This window comes from Thunnus albacares, chromosome 1 (assembly GCF_914725855.1).
Source record: "Thunnus albacares chromosome 1, fThuAlb1.1, whole genome shotgun sequence".
In the NCBI taxonomy this organism is placed as follows: Eukaryota; Metazoa; Chordata; class Actinopteri; order Scombriformes; family Scombridae; genus Thunnus; species Thunnus albacares.
The window spans coordinates 4,139,567-4,160,345 of record NC_058106.1 but is presented as its reverse complement, the minus strand read 5'-3'; the positions used below and the strand labels follow the sequence as shown (position 1 = coordinate 4,160,345).

Here is a 20,779-nt window from a genome sequence, read left to right as displayed (position 1 = left end):
GCAGCTGTAGCCACACAGGGACTTTAATTATTGAGACAGCAGAGAGAAGTAACAACCACAGAGGTGTAAATTGGACGAAAAAATCACCCAACAAGCCTATCAAGCTGTCTCACTGAAACATGGCAGGGAAACTAAAGCGTGACACTCTCCTGCTGCATTGTGCCGAAACTCCCCTGAGGAAACAAATACAGCTAGCCTGAACCACAAAAAGAATCTACATATTCTCAACTCGTTGTTGGAGGCTTTTGAAAATAACAAAATAAAGCACTTTGATCAACTATAATTGGATTGACAGGCAAAAGCGCTGACTTTACAGATGCTTCCTGTTCAGTTCCAACAGGTAAAAACAAGCCTCCTTCAAAGGCAGTGATCAGAGAAGAAGAATATGTTAGCATAAACGTCAGCCTGCTGGGATGTATGGAGGAGAGAGTGGGCAGTGGGTAGCTATATTTACAACTCTGACTAACAGCTAGCAGGAGATCACCCTCCACATCTTCTCCATCACTTAATCTTCATCAATTTAGAAAACATTCAGGGACAGTTCCCTGAGATTAAGCCTAGTTATAAATTACACTGTAATGTGACCTTTTAAACCACATAAACTGAATCTGGCTTAATCAGACATGGTGTTTAATGTTCCTAGATTTAAGCTAGTTTTGACTTAACCAATCAGATGTGCTGAAGGGAGATCACTACAGGACTAAATAAAGGCTTAAATTAAACTCACAGAGAGGGAGAATGAGGCAGGCACTCACAGAATGTCAAACACACCAGCAACACTAGTACTAGCTGACAGACAGAAGCAACCCACTCAAATTTTTTTGATGAAATCAGCTTCTGAGACACTACAAAGAAATGCAGTAGAAATCTTGCCACTGCTTGAACTCACTATTACTGTACATTGTTGACCCTCTAATGTCCAAGTGCTTGTGTTCACACAGTATGTACGGAGTGTCAGGCGTAATTTCTTTTTTTAATTCATGCACATAGTAAATATGTAATTTGTTCTCTCGACTTAGGACCTGAAGTCACAGGTTGTTGCAGCAGTCAGTTCATATTAATGTTTTTAGGTTATCACATTTGCTACGATTGTCCTTGTCCCTTCTACATTCATTTCAATAGCATTTTTATGATGTTGGCTATTTGCAAAACTGGCCAGCTTTGGCTGCTATCACTTAGCTGCACTTGACCAATTTAATGCCCCAGTATATAAGAGGAACTCCACCGATTTTACACATTAAAGTGTGTTTCCAGGTGTTGGGAGTAATACTGAATATGTGAAAAAGTAGTAAAAGCCTTTTGTGGCTGCAGAGGGAGCTGCATGAAATGATTCAGCCAACAAGGATTCCTCCCCTCATCATCATTTAGTTGTGAAACCAATGCCAGCTCCCCCGCTGTACTTTAACATACAATTAACAATACTTTTTCCTCATGTTTGCATTTTTGTCATTTTGGGAGCATGAGCTGTTCAGACTGAACGTTGAAGATATTGGACACATTGAAAACATAATGTAAATGCTACTGTCAGTGTGCCCTCTTTATGCTCAATGGGCCATTCTGAATTTGCAACCTAAACTGAGCCTGTTTTGTTCTTTATTGCCAGATTTGATCTGTCTGACAGGGACAAATTCTTTGACAGCAAGACCAGGAGCTCAATAGTAAGTATTGGTGTCAGCAGATGCATATTTGAAAGGTGGCTTCTTCAGGAGCCCACATATGATCTCCAGATAAATGAAACAGGGTTTAATTAAACTTGAAGTTATTACAATGACAGAATGTGTATGAATTGTTGTATTAATGTTTGTTATTAATGTCCCCTGATTCCGTATGTTTCTCTACATAGATCTAACAACAAAGTCCTGACACACCGTGATTTCTGATGTGTAGTTCACTCGAATAAGACTTCTCAGCTCTATGTGAAACTATCTGTGAATGTGCATCCATGTGTTGCTGTATTGACATAAACACACATATACATACACACCTACACACTTAGCAGTCCTTAACTAATGACTGGGTAATGTGATTGACTTCTCATTATTGGATGGAGCTCCTCAATCACAGTAGCTGTTGGCTCCCAGCTGTGCTTCAGCTTTCATCAATAAAACTGTGTAGGGCTCCGTGTTTTACACTGAGCGGATCAACTGCATCTCTGAGGATGGAGTTATAATACATAGTGATGTGCCTGCCTCATTCTCCCTCTCACAATTTCACCTCTGCTTTTATACAAGTAAATATTCAGCTCCTCCTTCTCATCTCCATTCTCATGTTTCAGTTTTTAATGTCTGTTGTGTTGTCAGGTCTATGAGGTACTGAAGAGGACAAGATGCACCCGAGCCAAATACTCAATGGGTAAGACCTCTCCCTATATCTCTAATACAAGGGATAATCAATATGCAATTAATCTGTCCTGTTTTCATCAGAGTGTAGTGTAATTACTACCAGCAAACAGTGCAGGGTGTGTTTGTCTCTTTCTGTCTGTGTATTTCTGTGTATGTGAGCAACATACATTCAAAACTAATGTCTGGGTTTGTTTGAAATTCAAGGAATTTTGGTGATCATCTAAACTAGCATATGTGACTGTTCTGTCATTTCTGCTAGCTGCTAGCTCATGAGATTATTTGGCCTCGGCTGGGGTCAACAGTCTGTTGAGTGCTTCCTTGTTGTCAGTTGTAGAGAGGAAATATATTCACATTAGTGTTTTGGTGGCAGAAATGACAAATAAATACAGGAATAAAAATAAATGAATGAGCATATTTGAAGTCAAATTTTCACACAAATCAAAGTGCTTAACAGTAAAAGTGTATACAAAAATAAAGGAAATACATATTTTATCAAGCTCAAATCTTTGGCCCCATCTACAGTTGTTATTTCAAGTGTTTCATATGCAACTAATTATCCTTTTGTTTACACTTCGCCACATATACACATCTCTATTGGCCGGGTAACAAATCTGATTGCAATCCGTCTTGGTTTTCCCAGCTACATGCAAACCACAGTCAGCTCTGCTCCAGTGCAGAGGGCGTTGGTAACTGCTGAAAAACACCAAAGAGGAATAACAGTACACTTTAGCAGTTTAGATAGAACAATGATAGTTTAAACAAGCTTGATAGCAATTATTTACCATTTACCACAAACACGTTGATGACTTGGAATGGTCATGCACAGCTTCCCCCTACAGTGAGTGTTCTGCAAAATTGTAAATCAGTCACTATAAGGATTACAGTATAACTCTAAAGAGGAAATGTAACATTATTCCCAGGTTTAGAGAGAGCTCTTCTGCTGAATCTTACATCACTGTGTGTATGTGTGTGTGTGTGTGTGTGTGTGTGTGTGTGTGTGTGTGTGTGTGTGTGTGTGTGTGTGTGCGTGTCTTGTCTTGGATTTTAATCCTGTTGAATATGTCTTTTTACAGGGATCACCAGTCTGCTAGCCAATGGTGTTTATACGTCTGCTTATCCTCTGCATGATGTGAGTCTCACTATCACACTCTCAGTCAGGCAGCTTTCTGTCAAATGGCAACTTATAATTTTGTGTTCAATTAAATGCATCAGGCACGTATTATTATTACGTGCCTGAAAAACTGAGTGTAATCACTGAAAATGGGATTTGTGTGTGTGTTACAGGGAGACATCGAGGGGGTGAATGCAGAACCTAACGACAGGAAGGTAAGTAGAGCAGGTGCAGGAGTCAATAAATTCAGAGGTCACCACCAGCATGTTAAGCTCATTAACATTCATCAGTCGGTTGTTGAACAAGTCCAAACAATGTTTGGATAGATTAAAAATAAGCCCAACCTGAAACCAGACAACTGTTCCTTTCTTTTTAAGAACTCTTTGGAAAAACAAGCCCATTATATTCATGTTCACAAAAGAGGCTTGGCAGGATCTGGGCATAACAAACATGACTATGGAAATGTTGTTTTCATATTTCATTTTAATTAGAGATAAGCTATAATCATAATATAATCCTCTCAATTCTTCATGTCTTAAAAATGTTTTTTATTCTTTAAATGAAGGAGGGAAAATTACGGTATTTTTCTCATAATTGTGACCAATCTGTCTATGGATCATGCTAACTTTCACTCCCCACCTCGGTTCGAGGAAATTCAGGAAAACTTTGTTCATTGGGCAAGCAGAATGCAGATGAATAGGTATTTTTGCCACTTGGTTAACCAAACAGCTGGCTTTGTAAGTTAGATCTCTATGTAGGTGCAGATTTGAACCATAGTCAGAATGACCATAATTGTAAACAATAAGATGCAAGTTGTAAAATATGAGAATTTCCCTTTAAGTGAGTTCAGAAGGACCTCTCTTCATCCTTATTCAAAATGCAACAAAGCAATACACTTTATTCATGAGTGACTAAAGTATGCCACTCAGTTGGTTGAGATTTCTTAGAGGTTTTCCTTGTAATACCATGACAGAGATTACCATAGTATATATGGAAGTCCAGTGCTGCCAATATTGAAATGAAATCCTTTAATTCCATAGAAAAATAGATTTCCCATCTGTGTTTACATTATGTATGCCAAAAATGTAGGAGGTATATGCAAAATTGGTCACATATATGTAACACAATAGTGCACCTCTTTCACGTCACAATAAGATTTACAAATGTGTTACATAGATAGATAGATAGATAGATAGATATTACTTTATTGATCCCCGAAGGGAAATTCAAACAATTTAATATTATAATATTATAATAATATTCAAATATCTCACTCCAACAATTTTTCCTGTTTTTTTCAGGAACAGATCAAACGAAAGATACCTTCACTATATCACTGACCAGGTTCATGTTTGAAATGGTGTCTTTATTTTGAAAATAAGAGCGTTAGTTAGTGTAAGTGAGTTCAGGAGGGCTTGTCCTCTTCCTCATTCCAAATGTGACAAAGCAATACAATATTTGATAGTGAAACATGCGATCAATTTCTTATCCAATTAGGGATTGTCTTAAAATAATGACTAACAAAGCATGACAGATTACCATGCTAGCATGACAGCATTTTTGCATTTTTGAGCCTATACCTCCCACTGTATGAGAATAAAACCAGGCAAGACTGGAAAGAAAGAGCTCTCACTGATTCTAAAGTCATCTCCTCCCCTGCTAACACTCTCCATAATTATACCGTAGGCTGTGTGTCACTAAGGCAACAGCCTTATAATTCCCCCTCTGTTGTTCTCAAGCATCAGAAAAGCTTTAGCTTGGTGCTTTAAGTGCCTCCACAACAATGCACTTATAGTATATATACAGTATATCCCAATCCCACATATACATGTGTGTGTACTTGTTTAAGAAATGGGTTTTCCTCGGCTGCAAATGTAGAGATTCCATGTCGAATATGTAGTTTTCTGTTGCTCAGTCTGCTGTGATCTGCTATCTGAAAGCTCCTCTGGGCCTCTCTCTTGTGATTAAAAACCTTCATTTGTCGCCTGGCAGCTTGGTACTCTGCCTGTGAATGGAGTGTGTGATTGTGTGTGAAAATGTTACACAGTTTCATAGTGATTTATGTGCTCTGTTCTTACTACCAGTAGTAGAGCACAAATCCAGTCAACTGTTTGATGATGATTGTAAAGACCATTGCACAACAGTGATTTGCATATAAATGTGTTTGAACACATGATGCTTAATCACAGTGGAGAACATGTACACACACCCACGCACACACACACACACACACACACACACACACACATATCAGTGCTCTTTTAATTATCATAAGCATTTGGTCAGACTTCCATGAACACATGAAGTCATTCACAAAATATTAGAAATTATAGCTCCATTCAATGTCTAGAATGAATACCACATTTAATTATAATTTCCTCAATTCCACGGTCCAGGCTTTGCTAACACCTCAGTCAGTAAACTAAACAAGACTAAAGCATGTGTAACAAAATCCGCTAAGCTCAAAGGTCCATACAAGCTTTTCAGGGCTTCCAACTTAATACCAAAGTCTTCTTCAGTGATTGGATCTGGCTCAGGTGTCATCACATGACCTGTGTTCAAGGATGAAAAAGAACATCCTTGGACTGAGACCAGGGTTACAATTTTGTTACATACATACTGTATGATGACCACTGTTAGCAAGTTCCATACCTAGGTCATGTGACGATATCAGCTCTATTCACTGTTGAAGAGCATGAAACGCAGCTGAAAGCTCTGAAAAGCTGGTAGGCAGACATTTAAAGCTTAAATTATTTCGTGATTTTCGTTTTTGTTACTAAAGGTCAAACATGAACTCCTATGCTCATAGACTAAAATATTTAAGAGGGAAATGCATCTTAAAGGGAATAGTTTGACATTTTTAGGAAATGCGCTTATTCACTTTCAAAACTTGTTGAGTTAGATGAGAATATCAAGACCACACTTATATCTGTCAGTCAGAAGTCTAAAGACTGGAAACAGGGAAACAGCTAGACTGGTTCTGTCCAAAGGTAAAACAATCCACCTACCAGCACCTCTAAAGCTCACACATCTTGTACGCATTGTCATCTCAATCCTTATTCACACAGCACTGTTATTACAGTAATAGATCCTCCTGTGACTTAAATAAATAACAGTGGTGGTGGCTGTGTACCAATTCCATTCTCATGTGATTCATATTTGTTCCGAGTATGTAGTTTCTTCCTCAGGTCTTCCTTTGCCTGAGGAAGACCTGTGGTTGGTCAAAATGTCCTTGTATCTAGTTTGATTGTTTTTTGTATCCAGCATCTATAACACTGAGGTTTTGTGGGTTTGCACACGACTACTTCGTTTCATTGAAAAAGAAAGGAAAAACATTAAGAAGGGAGAACAAGTGCGTATTTCCAAAAGCTATATAAAAGCAAGCGTACCTGTCAGTAAGAAAAAAACATAAGAAAAACATGTCCCACTCATTTGGTGTCCTAGGTGACCCCCAATGTGGCCTATGCCATGGGCCACCCCTGGTCTAGCCTGCAGGCTTGTTTTTGATTGCATTGATTTCTTGTCAAACAGAACCTGCTTGGGACCATGTGTGACCATATTGTCAACTCTTGTGGTTTCAAAGTACATCACATGTCTCTGGTCCCTGAGGAGTATGTCATCATGGAATATGTTGCATCAGTTGCTGTTATGCTTGTATACCGTATCTTCAGTCCCATGGAGAAGTGGCTGTGATGAACAGTGACATATAATACCATAAATTCTTAAATGCAAGACAGGGGGCTTTAACTGAATTGTCCACTAAGAGCCCACATAGTAAATTCATCAATTCATTTTCTCCTCCGCAATTTCATCTGCACAACAACAGAATTATGTCACACTCACCACTCTGCTGTTCCACAAAGTACTGCTTTACTACTTTATTCATTTATTCACTTCTACTTTGCCATTCTTTCATTCACGGTCAAGTTATTGTTGTTGAATCTAAGTATTTCTTGCACATGTTTCATATAAAGCCTTTGTGTCCTAGGGATGCAATTTGTGTCAAGATTTGTACCCCTTAATTTCAAAAATTATAACTCAGTCAAACCAGATGCACAGTTGTCATACACACACTGTAAAAATCAGCAGAACCTACCTTTTTCAGAGATGGTAATTTGTTAAGGATGGGCATCAGTAAATCCACTTTAAAACCATTAGAAAAAGATTATGATTTATAATTTATAATTTGAGATCTGGGTCCATAATCATCAAAGAAATGACATCTTCTCCAATAAAACTGATCCAGTCTATTTTTTTACAGCTACATTGATGCGTGTGTATAAACTGCAGATGCTGATTCACCATAATGTAAAAAAAAAAACAACTGATATCACCACATAGTATCAATCATAATGATGTCACAAAAGCCTTGCTGGCTGATACAGAACAATCACTCAATCAAATCAATGAAAATTGGGTTTTTGTATTTTGTTCATTTAGTATTATCAATATATTTTTTACATTACTAAGGCACAGAATGTCCCATCAACATGTTTCTTTCTTCGAACCCTGAAAATCTCCTCCATACATCTGTATATATTGATATTTGTGCTGGATTGAAAACTTCTGGACATAAAGACAAAAACTACACACTGCGTCTAATATATAATATATGAGAATTGATGATATAGTAATAATGATTATTGTCTCTTGCTTTTCTTCACAGCTGCTTTACGAGGAGTGGGCCAGCTACAGTTGCTTCTACAAGTACCAGCCTATTGGACTCATCAGGTCAGATCCATAGCAGTGTTCTCGTCATATCTGTCTGGTGAATTACACACACATTTCCCACCCTCACATGTCTGCCCTGGCTGGTGCTCTGACAGCAGCATTAACTGTCTTCACAAAGCCTGAAGGCAGAAAACACAGATGAGGATGCTCACACACAGATTGAGACCCCACTGATGCTCTTCTGCAGCGGCAATAGTCCTGTGCTGAGCTGAATGTGATCCAGGAAAGAGTGGGAACATGGTGTTATCAGTCCCTTGAATAATCATATCAGTGGCTTCATGAACATCGTAACATGATCCTGCTTCCAAGATTGCTGCAGAAACCATGTTTTTGCAGTTGCTGGAGGGAGTGAAAGGCTGGTGAGAAAATTATTTCCAGCATCAGTAAAGCCAAAAACACAGGAAGGGACTGATCTTAAGGGAAATGTGGCTTTGATATTTAGAAACATTACCAAATCATAGTCACCATATTCTCATTTGTGAAGGGAATGGTATTATGATACCAATATATCATAGTTGATTTGACAGTGTCATATTAATGTTGTAAATGTTGCACTTTTCAATGGTATTTCCTCCCACAGGAAGTATTTTGGGGAGAAGGTTGGACTCTATTTTGCCTGGTTAGGAGTCTACACACAGATGCTGATCCCTGCAGCCATCGTGGGAGTCATTGTATTCCTCTATGGCTGTGCAACTGTGGATGATAACATACCTAGGTACTCACACACACACACACACACACACACACACACACACACACACACACGCATCCTGCATATGTTTTGCTTTTTCATTTTGTATTAAACACAAACGGGAAGAGACACCCCATTTCCAAACTAAATATTTCCAAAAAAACATTTCTGTCTTTTCTGTCTAAATCTAAAGTAATTTTCTGTCTCCTCTTGCTGAAGCGATCCTTCAATATTTTAATTGGTGTTGTAGTTGTGTTACAAATCTCCTAACATCAATGTGTAGCTTGTTTACTGAGGTCCATCAGAAAACCAGCTGAGATGCACAGTATGTCTTAATTCAACTCACAATACACAGTATATTTATTTGGCAGGGATGTAAAGACAGAGTTGACTTAGACATTGTTTTGATGTGTTCCATTAACTAATGATAGAAGGCCAGCTGGATGTCTTTGGATTTTTTCTACTGGTGCCAATACGCTACTGGTGTATTTGTAACAAAACCTTACCTTACATAAACTTGTTTCCACAAAACCATTTATTTATGTAACAAAATAGGTTTTCACATGCTGAATGTTGTCTAAGCATACTGTAAGTAACCACTAACTTTGACTTAATAAAACGGTCTAAAGAAAAAAAGAAGAATCTGACCAGACATTTGAAGCCAGCTTTCAGTTTTCAATACTCAGTCCTACAAAACACATTTCATACAGTATCGATTGTATTTGAGGCTTTGTAATAAGAAAAATTGACTGTAAGGCAGCTTTGTTTCCAAATGTTGCTTGCGCGATGAACTTTTAAAAGACTAAAGTCTGACACCCTCTCACATCTAAAGACAGTGTGTCATAAGTCACTGAGTTTTTAGTCACAGACTTGAAGATTTTGCAAAGACTTGGGATCTTGCACCCTGATAGCATCAAATGACTTCTATAAGTACTTATGGTTGGGTAAATGTGTGTGTGTGTATAGGAAGATATAACAAAGATATGACTAAAAATATAACACTACTGTTGTCTCATGTATTCTGCTTTCTCATGGGGCTGTGTTAGGATGGCCATGTAGCGGCTTGACTTTAAAGCAGGAGGCTTGAGGCAGAGGTTAGGTGCCGACCAACCATGTGTTTATTTCACCTACAGACACAGTACAACAGTCATAATTCTCCCCATAAAATACTGTGGACCACGGGCAGCATGTAATCCTGACAGCAGCAGGGCTTGATGGAAACTGGCAGCCTTATATAGCCTGCCACTGGCAACAACCTCGACCCCTACCACAGTATAGGGAAATCTGCCCCTCCCCTAACATCAAAACTACACAAAAACAACAAATACATTAAAATACATTTATACTACACCCATGTCAAATAGTTTACCTGATCTAGATTTATGCTACACATTACAATAGAATCACAGAAAACCTGAACAGCAGATTAAAGTACACTAACACCCCTACACTAATTACCACATGGTATCTCCCAGAACCTTTAAATTGGTGTTCAGGTAGCCTGGGGACTCTTTTAGCCCGAACACCCTGGAGAGGAGACAGAACAGAGGTCTGTGACCTACACAAACATGACACATTATATTATTGCATAATCAAGCCACAGTTAGCTATATTCAGTCCACCATCATTTTGGCAAAGGTTATACCAGAATGAGCTCATTATGTTGAGGTAACTCAACATAATGAGCTCATATGTCTGTCTCCACATGGCTGGCCTTCAGTCAGTTCCAGCTGAGGCAGTTACAATATCTACAATACACACATCATTAATATATGCAACAATCTCAATAAAAAACATTCCACCCTTCAAGTTTGTGCCTTCTTATTTTACCAGTACTGCAAATTTTGCTGGAAAATGCTCACACTACAAAATACTAGTAATGAAGTGGACCTTCATTACACACTGTCAGTGTGTAGCCTATGAAAGGTGTCACAAAATGCCACATTTGCGAAATTGCAGTAATAACACTTTCATTAACCAAGGCTTAATTAACTACTACTTTTAATAACCTTTGCTTTATTAGGGAAAATACAGAACATATAGAACGCATAATGTATAAAAACAGGTAAATTGCCAGTTTGACATATTAAATTGACATTTTAAAATGTTTGGATTTCTGGACTGTTTGCCTTAAGATTCAAAGTATAGACCATTTGGTAATATTCTGGGATAATACTCATGGCTGTGTTATGGTTCAGTTAAGGCTATTACAGTCTTGGGCCAGATTTGGCCCATCATTCACTTTCTAATGTGGGCCAGATCACAGGTGTGGTATAGTTTAGGTTAAATTCTGGGATAAGTACAGATTGTGGTCTCTCAGCCATATGTGGGTCACATAAGGACCATAAGGCCTTAACAGAACTCAGCCATACATATATTTCATATCAGGCCCAGCTATGAGCCATATCAACTTTTTGTATTTGGCTTACTCCTAGTAGAAGTCTGGCTTTGTTATGATTCACTTATAGCTGTTGTACCCTTGGGCCGGATATGGCCCGTCATTCACTTCCAAATGTGGACCACATCTTTGCTGTTCATTTGGCCCACATCCATACCAAAGGAAATTTGCTATCAGGGCAGGGTCACTATTTTCAAGACTATAACTAGATTCCTAATTATTTCCCTGTTCTGCTTCTTGTGGAAATTTAAAAGAAAAACTGTTGAACAATGGAGCAGAAACAGAAGCTGCTTTTGGCCACAGCTGCCCTAGTGTGCGCAGTGGTTTGTTCTGAAAAAAAACAGCCAAAAGAAAACGTAAATTACTTAAGTCAGTTAAGACTTAAGACAGCTCAAATTGAATTTTTTGACCACTTTACACCAAATGATCAAGATGATGGGAGCACACCACAACTCTAGCAAAACTCTCATGGTTTTATTCCAACATCGGAAATTTGTCCGTGACAGTGAAATCATTTGAAAAGTCATTTGATGTAAAGCTGGCATAAGTTGTCTCTACTCCAAAACTTTATTTATTTATTTGTTAGCGATAATTTAGCATAACAAATGTTCAAATGCTAAATACATTAAACCTACATTCATTGATTTTTTGGCCAATTGGGTTTTAGTAGTATTATCACCTTGTAGTTTCCTATTTATACATCCTGCAGACACAGGGCAACATTAGCATTCATTTGGAGTCATGTTTTTTGTCTACTTGAGGAATGTTTGTGCTGGAAACAAGGCTGACAAGAACAGTGAGACCGAACAAATCAGTAAAGTTATGGGCTGTAAAACCAAAACAAGGAGCTGAAAGATGCTAAAACACTCAGTAGAGCAGAGGGAAGCTGTGCTTGGTGATAATCCTCAATGAATGCATAGAAAAAATAATACAAATCAACTGATTCACTTTATTGCTGTTGATCTATGTCAGCATAAAAATCTGATGACATTTTCACAGCAATAAACACTGTACAAAGTAAAATTCTGCATTTTGATTTGTCTCATTCCTGACTCTGTGCTGCAAAAAGATTCCATTCATTTAGTTGTTTTGTTTTGTTTTTTTTAGTAAATAAGATTTCAGTTGAGCAAATGACTTAATATGGAGATCTCTATCAGTGTGGTCTGAATCTGGATGGTAAACATCAGGCTTAGACACCAACCTCAGAATGACTCCACCTATCCACACAAACACGTGATTGCTACATCAAATCATTATAGACTTAACATGTGCAAAGCATGTCAATTAGAGTTGTGCAATACAATGACACAGTACATACCTTGAAGCGATAGAAATTTTGACTGTCAGAGATTTTGCCATTCTGTTTATCCTGAGGTAGCACTCCATCTGGGTGTATTAGGTCTTACTGCAATGTTGCAAATCATGAGCAGGACTGCTAGATGGCAATATTTGGTTCTTTTAAATCATATTTGATACCCCAGAATTTGTCCGCTAGAACAGGCTGTAAATAAACAAGGCTTATTTCAGTCAAACAACATGCGGAATCACTTGATTTATTTTTTGTGTTAGCCCTGTAGCCTCAATCTAGACTCTTGGTCTGACCTGTTTTCACCTTCCTCCCTCTGTCTTCCACTTCTCTTCTCCATCCACCTCTGTTTTGTCAGTATGGAGATTTGTGATCCAAGGAACAACATCACCATGTGTCCGCTGTGCGACCGCGCCTGCAGCTACTGGAAACTGGTGACAGCATGTGGTACAGCCCGAGCCAGCCACCTCTTCGACAACCCAGCAACCGTCTTCTTCTCCATCTTCATGGCTCTCTGGGGTAAGGACACATTCTCATCCAATATTAAAAACAGCAACCAAGGGGTCTGATGAAGATCATTAGTTGAGTAGAACATAACAAAGACAGGCTGTGCAGCTAAGCATTGCTGGAACTGTTCCAGCTAATACAGCACTATTTAATCCATTCAGTACAGCTTTCGCAGAAAACCTGGATACTGTTCCTTAGTTACACATGAAATTTACAATATGAATCCATAGAGGTAACTCCTGAATAAACACACCCAATGAAAATGTAGCCGGTCCTCCTCTGATGTCTTGCCAAACCATGTTGCCATCTGTTAGCAGCAGCAGGGCTTACAGACCAGGGAGGTGTTATGTGTTTAGATGAAGCTAGTGTCTGACAGAGTCACAGCTTGACAGCCATCTGGGTTCACCTAGACCTGTGGAACAGATGAGGAAGAAACCCATCATACTGTATGTAATTATCTTCATTAGAGAGATGCATCATTGGAATAGTAAAATAGCAACATGTGTGTGCATGTATACAAAAGAAAAATCAGTTATGATGCAGCCATTGCTAATTGAAAAAAAGGTTTCTTCATTACCTCCACTTACTTCCACAGTGAACTTTTTCATTCAGATTTTTTTTATGAAACAAATATTTGGGACCTTATATGCATCTTCAGTAAGAGGAGATTTGGGATTTGTCGACGTAACAAGAAATTAATATTGTCAGCCTTATCCCTTAAGTTTCTCTTCTCTTGCAGATAAAAAATGCTATAATTGCAAACACTACAATCATCTAACAAGGAAATTTCCATGACATTAGCAGCTGATGATTAGTCATAAGTGGCGTCAATCATATATGACACCATCAAAAATATATATATATTTGAATCTAAAAAAATTCTGTGATATTGTGATAGTGAAATTCTGAGGGAACCCTACATACTGGATGGATAAAATGTAATTTTAAAAAAATGTAAATGAAAGTTCACAAGTCCATAAATGAGCGTACAGCATATTTGTACAAAAGGTTAAAAAATATATATTTATCTCATTAATAGAATTATATAAAATCTGTTCATTGTACAGAATATACACATTTGTGCATAACTACATGTTCATCTTATCAGTTACTTTAAACAGAGGTAACATATATATAGCAAGACTGTCAATATGATAGTGGGCATGTTCACACTCTATATTCTTTGTCATTTATAGACGGTGGTGGTATATGTACATACAGAAAAGTTTCCATGTAATAAGCTTGTGTTTTAGCCTGTTTTCAGTTATCTGTGTATGCTTGGTTGTGTAGCGGTTCTCTTCATGGAGCACTGGAAGAGACGTCAGATGCGACTCAACTATATCTGGGACCTGACAGGCTTCGGTGAGGAGGAGGAGGTGAGATAATGGAACACACCTCTTGTAAATACAAGCTGGAAAGATGATATATACCCACAAGTGTAGTTTAAAGGAATCATTCAACATGTTGAGGAATACATTTATTTGCTTTCATGTGAACAGTTACATGAGAACATAAATAGGCTAACGTTACCACTCTTGTGTCTGTATCCTAAGTTAGAGCCAAGAGGTGGTTAGCTCAGGTTATTAAAGAGTGACAAGTTGTGGTTTTATGGGGAATTAGGTGCTGGGACTATTTCTTGGCTTGGCCAGAGACTTCCTTTTTGTATGGATTAAATAAATAAGATATGATATGTTAATTAGTGAGCTTTAGAGGTTCTGGTAGGCAGATTTTGTTTACATAGAGCTAGCTATATTTCCCCCGGTACCAGTCTGTATATTAAGCTAAGCTAACTGTCTGCTGACGTTAGACAAATTTAGAGCACAGACATGAGAGTCAAAGCTGCCAGCCCTCACACATTGACCATGAGACTCATGCAATTGACACTTTTCACACACACTCTCATGCCATACACCCATTTTCTCACGCAGTGAAAAATAAAGTTATAACTGATAACGTCACAGAACGAAAAGAGGGCACTGAGGGCACACAGACAGACAAGACAGAGCAACACAATGCAATAGCAGCACTGTGCAGCAGCAAGTTATTCAGACCATCAGGGGAAAAGCCAGAAATATACATTATATAAATCTATTATATTGTAATGTATCTCAGTCAGGGGCTCTTCTGGCAGCAGCACACCGTCTCTCCCTCTCCTCTCATGCTGTGCACATGCAGGCAGAGTGAGATTGAGTTACTATGGTTACGGGGACGCTCTGTGTCTCTGTCGCTCTGAAACTTTCTCACAATTCTCGTGATAGGTTTTTAGGTTAGTTATGAAGCCATTTCATTCATCCAAATTGTTTGTACTTTGTTGCAATCGTTAGACTTTGAAGATGCCTTGTGAGAGTTGTAAATAGCAACTCTCAGGTTTTAACATTTGTTTAACCAGGTTTAATTATCCAAATCATATTGTGATGTGTTGTAAGGCTATTTCATTTCTATAAATTGTTTGTCCTTGTTTGACCTTGAAGATGGACATTTCTTGTGTCACCAAACAAAAAGGCTAATTAACGCTACGTAATATACTCAAAGGATGATATTCTTCAATCCTCTAGCATAAACTTTTTAGATTTTGTATGTCTTTCCTCTCTTTCAGTAAAACCATTTGTCTCCATTCATTTCAATACGCTACAGAAATCAACTTGTCACTTTTATTGTTGTAAAACCTGATGCAGTGTAGACCTTCCATATTAATCTGCACTGTAAAATGCATTACCATGTAACAATGTGGTTGATGTGCCAACGTGGCCTTGACAACAATCAAAGCAGGCATGATGTTCTGTAATGGATTACCGAGTAAGTTGCGAATCATGAGCAGAATTCCTGCATAGCGAAATGAATGCGACAAATAGTAGTTGGAAAATTGAAAAGGCACTCATAAGGATAAACAGATAAGGAATGACAAAATTGTAAAACACATTTCTTCATTGGAGAAGTTTTAGCTGTACATTAATAAAGCCGTAAAATATCCTTATATATCCCATATCTGCTTATAACTACATCATATTGTGTTTAAAACTATTTATTAAATGTTTGTATACTGCTAAACAGCAGGAAAGCAAAGTGTTACCAATAGGGCTAACATGATGGCACAGGTCAGAATATGCATATGAATGTAACTCGTCTGGCTTTTTCTGTAGTGAGTCATCTCTCAACAAAAATGTTCCCACACAACACATCAAACCACCAGACATCAATACTGAAGCTTCTTTTTTAAATCATAATGAAATGGAACAATGTAATCTTTTTATGAAAATGTTTTTGCTCTTATAATTTTTCTGTAATGTTCTAAAAGTGACACTGAAATGTTTGAATCTCCAGAGACAAAGACCGCTGACTGACATCTTGTCCTTATGTTTTTATGTGTGTGGTGTATTTTGCAGGAGGAACATAAGGTTTGGATCCGGCTTGCTTTATCTCTTGCCGTCTCTTATATTTAAACTTAATCTTCTTTCTTTTTGACTTACTGTTTTAGATCCATTTTTGCAGCCGCTGTTACCTAACGCTAACCTTTTCTCCCTCAAGGTGTCTTTAACAATCTGCCTCAGGTCCTTTCACTTGACATCTTCTTAATCTCTTTGCTCCCGCGTAGTTTCTCTCTTCACCTCCTCTTTCTCTCTCTCTCTCTCTCTCTCTCTCTCTCTGAGGGACATCCTGATGCTGGCCATCCCTATGGCCTCTCATTAGTGTGGCTGTTGTTTGTGTCTGCTGATGGCAGCAGAGTTGACAGAACAGTCTGTTGACTCAACTCGCATCTCACTCCTACTCTTTGCTCCACTTTTTTTCAGACCACAGGATATTTCCATGTAGGAAAGATGGACCCTCAGCTCAGCTCAGTTTTGCTGTTATCGGTCCCAAATGGACGTGCTGGCTGAGGAGACAGTGGTGTGTCAAAGCAATAATTTCTCAAAAACTTATACTTATAATAGGTATTATAAAAACTTATAATATGCTTCTCCAAAATTCACACAACCTTTGACAGGACCAAAAGAGATCAAAGAAGCATTAGCTGGTTCTAATTTGCCCTTTATGTGAGATTGGAGCAGTGTATAGAGTTCACTCCTTTGAACTGTAGCAAACTTACAGCTGCATTGATCAGTATTTTTATACTACCAGCAGAAGAAAAATGACAAATCAACAGAGAATTATGACCAGGTTCTGCAGTTTATCTCAGCTCTACTGAGCATTTTAGCATCTTCAAGCTATTGTTTTGATTTTACAGCCCAGAATAATAATAGAATAATAATACTAAGGGGGTGATCTGATAGCTGAGTGGTTATGGTGCATACCACATGGGCGTAAATTCCCTGAGCAGCGAGTCCCTGGTCCATTTGTTGCTTGTCATTCCCCTACTCTCTTTCCCCACATTTCCTGTTTCTATAGATAGTCATTTGCTGTTTTTCTGAGGCCAGTTAGCCTTTTAACTGCATTTGGATCTTTTTGTCTGTCTGTTTCACTCTGTTTGTCCTTTTGTACATTAGCATGACCTCCAGGCCAAAAGTGACTGTCTAACCCTCAGCTTTCTTTTCAAGTTTCTAGTGATGCAATTTCCTCTGTATATGCAATGCTTTTTCACTCCTCTGGGCTCACTGCAGGCTGAACTGTTACTGTTATATCGGTGCACATTCACACACCTCTGGCTGCATATTACATGGACATGAAATGTTAATATTATGTTCCTCACAATGAAAGGATTATTTTACAAATAAGATATGCTGGGTTTAGGAAAGTAAACAATGATTTACGCAACAGTTCGAAATCTTAGGGAACATGAATAGTTGCTGTCTTACCCAGAGTCAGATGGATATCAGTCTCTGTGTGTCCACCGCAGACACATTTACAGGACGTTTGGTTCTAGTGAGTTAGCTACTTAACCAAAGTTTGCAACCCTTCTTGACATTTTTTGTTTTTTAGAAATATGAACATGAGACACTGTAGTTTCTTAGTGGTGTGAGAATGGTTTGCTAACTAACATGACATTTAAATAAGACAGATTGTCAGTTTTTGGAAGGTGTAGTTCCTTGATTTTTATGGAGCTACAGTATAAGCTAGCAGTCTTCTTGCTAAGCTAGGCTAAACATGTACCGGAACAGTCTGTACTGGACACACAGAGATCATATCGATGTGATTTTGTTATCTGATTCAGCAAACAAGCATATTTCTAAAAATGCCAGGCTGTTCTTGTACAGTTAGAGTTATGATTGAAGTGTCTGCCAAAGTACGACAAGCTTTTACATGCACACATAGTACACATAGTTTCCATGAGTTGAAAAATGAGTGTGGGTATCACTGGGCTATTCCGACATCAAACTACAGTTTATTTTAGTTTTTATCTTGTCCACTTGATCCTTCATTGTGGGTTAATGCATTTCTCTCACTTCTCTCGCACGGAGCGTTATACTAATTTTGTTTTTCATGTCTGTCTCCATTCTGAAATTCCATAAGGATCTTCTCTAAACAGTAACATACAGTAGTATCAGTAACTGTAACTTCTAAACTGATTGTTTTTCCAGGACCACAACCGAGCTGAGTATGAGTTCCGGGTCATGAAAAAGACAATGAGACAGGAGCATTCGACCCCTAAGGTAAAACTGACTTAGTTACATTTTAGCTGTGTGTTTAAACCGTCCCCGCACAGTCCGATGAGTCATCCCAAAAAGCAGAAGACTTCATCTCTCAGAAATCCTGGCAAAAAGATTCTACCACATCAACACATAAACTGTTACCATTTTCTGTTACAAGCAGCCCAGTAGTGTCAGTGCAGTAACTGTAACTTTACATAGCATGAATGTCACTGTAATCAGAAATATAAAGGGATGGTGTGCTCCAATGGAAATCTACCTCTGTCTCTTCTAACATTAATCTCTACCACCTACCACCAACAGTACCAACCTCAAAAAGAAATAGTAGAGTAACTGTTTTTACTAAGGTATGATGCAATTTACACATAGCATGCTGGAGATTTGTAGTTAATGGACTGATGTGCAAACCCATGGTTCAATTTACCACAGTGGTAAATTGTTCAGCTAAAAAATTACTCCCCTTTTTCAGGTTACTTCATTTGATCACCACAAGCCTAAAGAAGCAGAAATTGGAGAAAATCTGACATAATAATACATTTGAATCATAGAAGTAGTTTTTTTTATCTGCCATAAATGATATTTTAACCCTCCCTTCAAATTATCACACCAAGTTTAAAACCTGGGTCTTTTTCTTTTTGACTTCTTCCACATATTCCATTGTGATATTCTCTCAGGCTCACACATACACATGCACAGCAACAGTCAAAAAGCTGACAAGTGTAGGAATAAAATCTAATTGCAGCTAAATCAGCGTCTTGAAGAGAAAGCGCTGATGAAACAATGAAACGTGTTATGTAGTAAAAAAATCACTGACGACATTTATTCTGACATGTTCTGGAGTCGAGCGTGTGCGTGTTGATTATTAGCCTTTTGCCTTTTGTCTCGTACCAAGGTCACGTCTTCCTGTTCATCAAATACACAAGAGGAAACACACACACACACACATATACAGTCGCCTGAGATTTCTGACCCAATTCTCAGTAGGCTTGAATGTGACATGATAGCTCAGGGCGGAATTAGCTGTGCTCCACTGGAGCCCCATAGTGTGTGTGTATGTTTATGGTGTGTAGGTTTATCATGTGTATGTTTATGGTGTGTATGTTTATGGTGTGTGTGTGTGTGTGTGTGTGTGTACGCTGTGTGCATCTGTGTGCCCAGGGCATAAAGAGCTGAAAGGGCAGAAAGACATGAGGTTGTGGCAGCATAAAGACACATATTAAACACACACATACGCAGATCTAACCAGCTGAAGATGCTGTTAATGATTCAAATATTTTATGTCCTCCACATATCTGTGTGTGTGTCTGTTTAGGGTGAGAAGGTGAAGCTGACATGTACAGACAGACTGCCAGCTTACCTGACTACAGTTGTCATGATGGGCTTCATGGTGAGTCTCAACAGTCTCCCTCCAGTGTTCATCATCAACCTTTGTATTTCTAACACATGTATGACACTTGAAGCAATGATTTGTTTTAACCCTTTCCTTTTCTTCTTTAAATAACTGCAAATCCAGACAACAAAACAGCAAGCGAGAGCAGGGTTCATATTTAGTAAACCCAGTTTGTGCTTCATGTATTAACATTACATCCAAGTCACAGATCTAAGCATCCATTTCTCTAAAAGATAAATACTCTGCAGTGTTTGAAAAAGAACAACACAAACCTGCTGTTCTGAGGGTATTCCCAAAATCCCGAAAGACTCTTCTACCCATCTAGATGAGAAAAAAATTTGAGAAAACAATTTGTTGCACAATAAAAAAGATTTTTACACTTGCAAGTTGAAAGTGTGTTTCCTAAACCAAAGAGGAAGGTAGCTGGTGGCTAAAGTTTTCAAAATGGGCTACAAATCTAGCGAGGTCCTCCTTTATTTTAGGACTGACATTGAAAGTAGGTGAAAATAATGTGACTTATTACAATTTGAATGAATTAGAATGAAAAAAGTTTATCATGCTAGCTCACAGCAAAGCTAAGGTCTGATGCTATTGGTTCTTTGAGCGAACCTTTTATCTCTAGTTCAGGTAGTGGGCTTCTCATTTTTTGGTGGTGCTGATGATGTTGTGGTTGGTTAAAATGTCCAAACCAAAACTGAATCTGAAGCTAGCCCAAAGCTTT

At 38.3% G+C, this 20,779-nt stretch overlaps 1 protein-coding gene across 3 annotated transcripts in view; it reads left to right on the top strand.

Moving 5' to 3' along the window:
• The window catches only part of ano1a (anoctamin 1, calcium activated chloride channel a), a 67,347-nt gene that overhangs the window by 31,760 nt on the left and 14,808 nt on the right, over positions 1-20,779 (top strand). For 2 of the 3 annotated variants that reach the window (XM_044354045.1, XM_044353886.1), the window contains exons 6-16: positions 1,604-1,658; positions 2,301-2,352; positions 3,416-3,471; positions 3,627-3,668; positions 8,120-8,184; positions 8,765-8,899; positions 12,938-13,098; positions 14,377-14,462; positions 16,470-16,481; positions 18,600-18,671; positions 19,981-20,055. In XM_044354045.1, coding sequence (XP_044209980.1) covers positions 1,604-1,658; positions 2,301-2,352; positions 3,416-3,471; positions 3,627-3,668; positions 8,120-8,184; positions 8,765-8,899; positions 12,938-13,098; positions 14,377-14,462; positions 16,470-16,481; positions 18,600-18,671; positions 19,981-20,055 — 811 coding nt within the window. The remainder of the gene's footprint in view (positions 1-1,603; positions 1,659-2,300; positions 2,353-3,415; positions 3,472-3,626; positions 3,669-8,119; positions 8,185-8,764; positions 8,900-12,937; positions 13,099-14,376; positions 14,463-16,469; positions 16,482-18,599; positions 18,672-19,980; positions 20,056-20,779) is intronic. The other variant, XM_044353959.1, reaches the window with a different exon arrangement.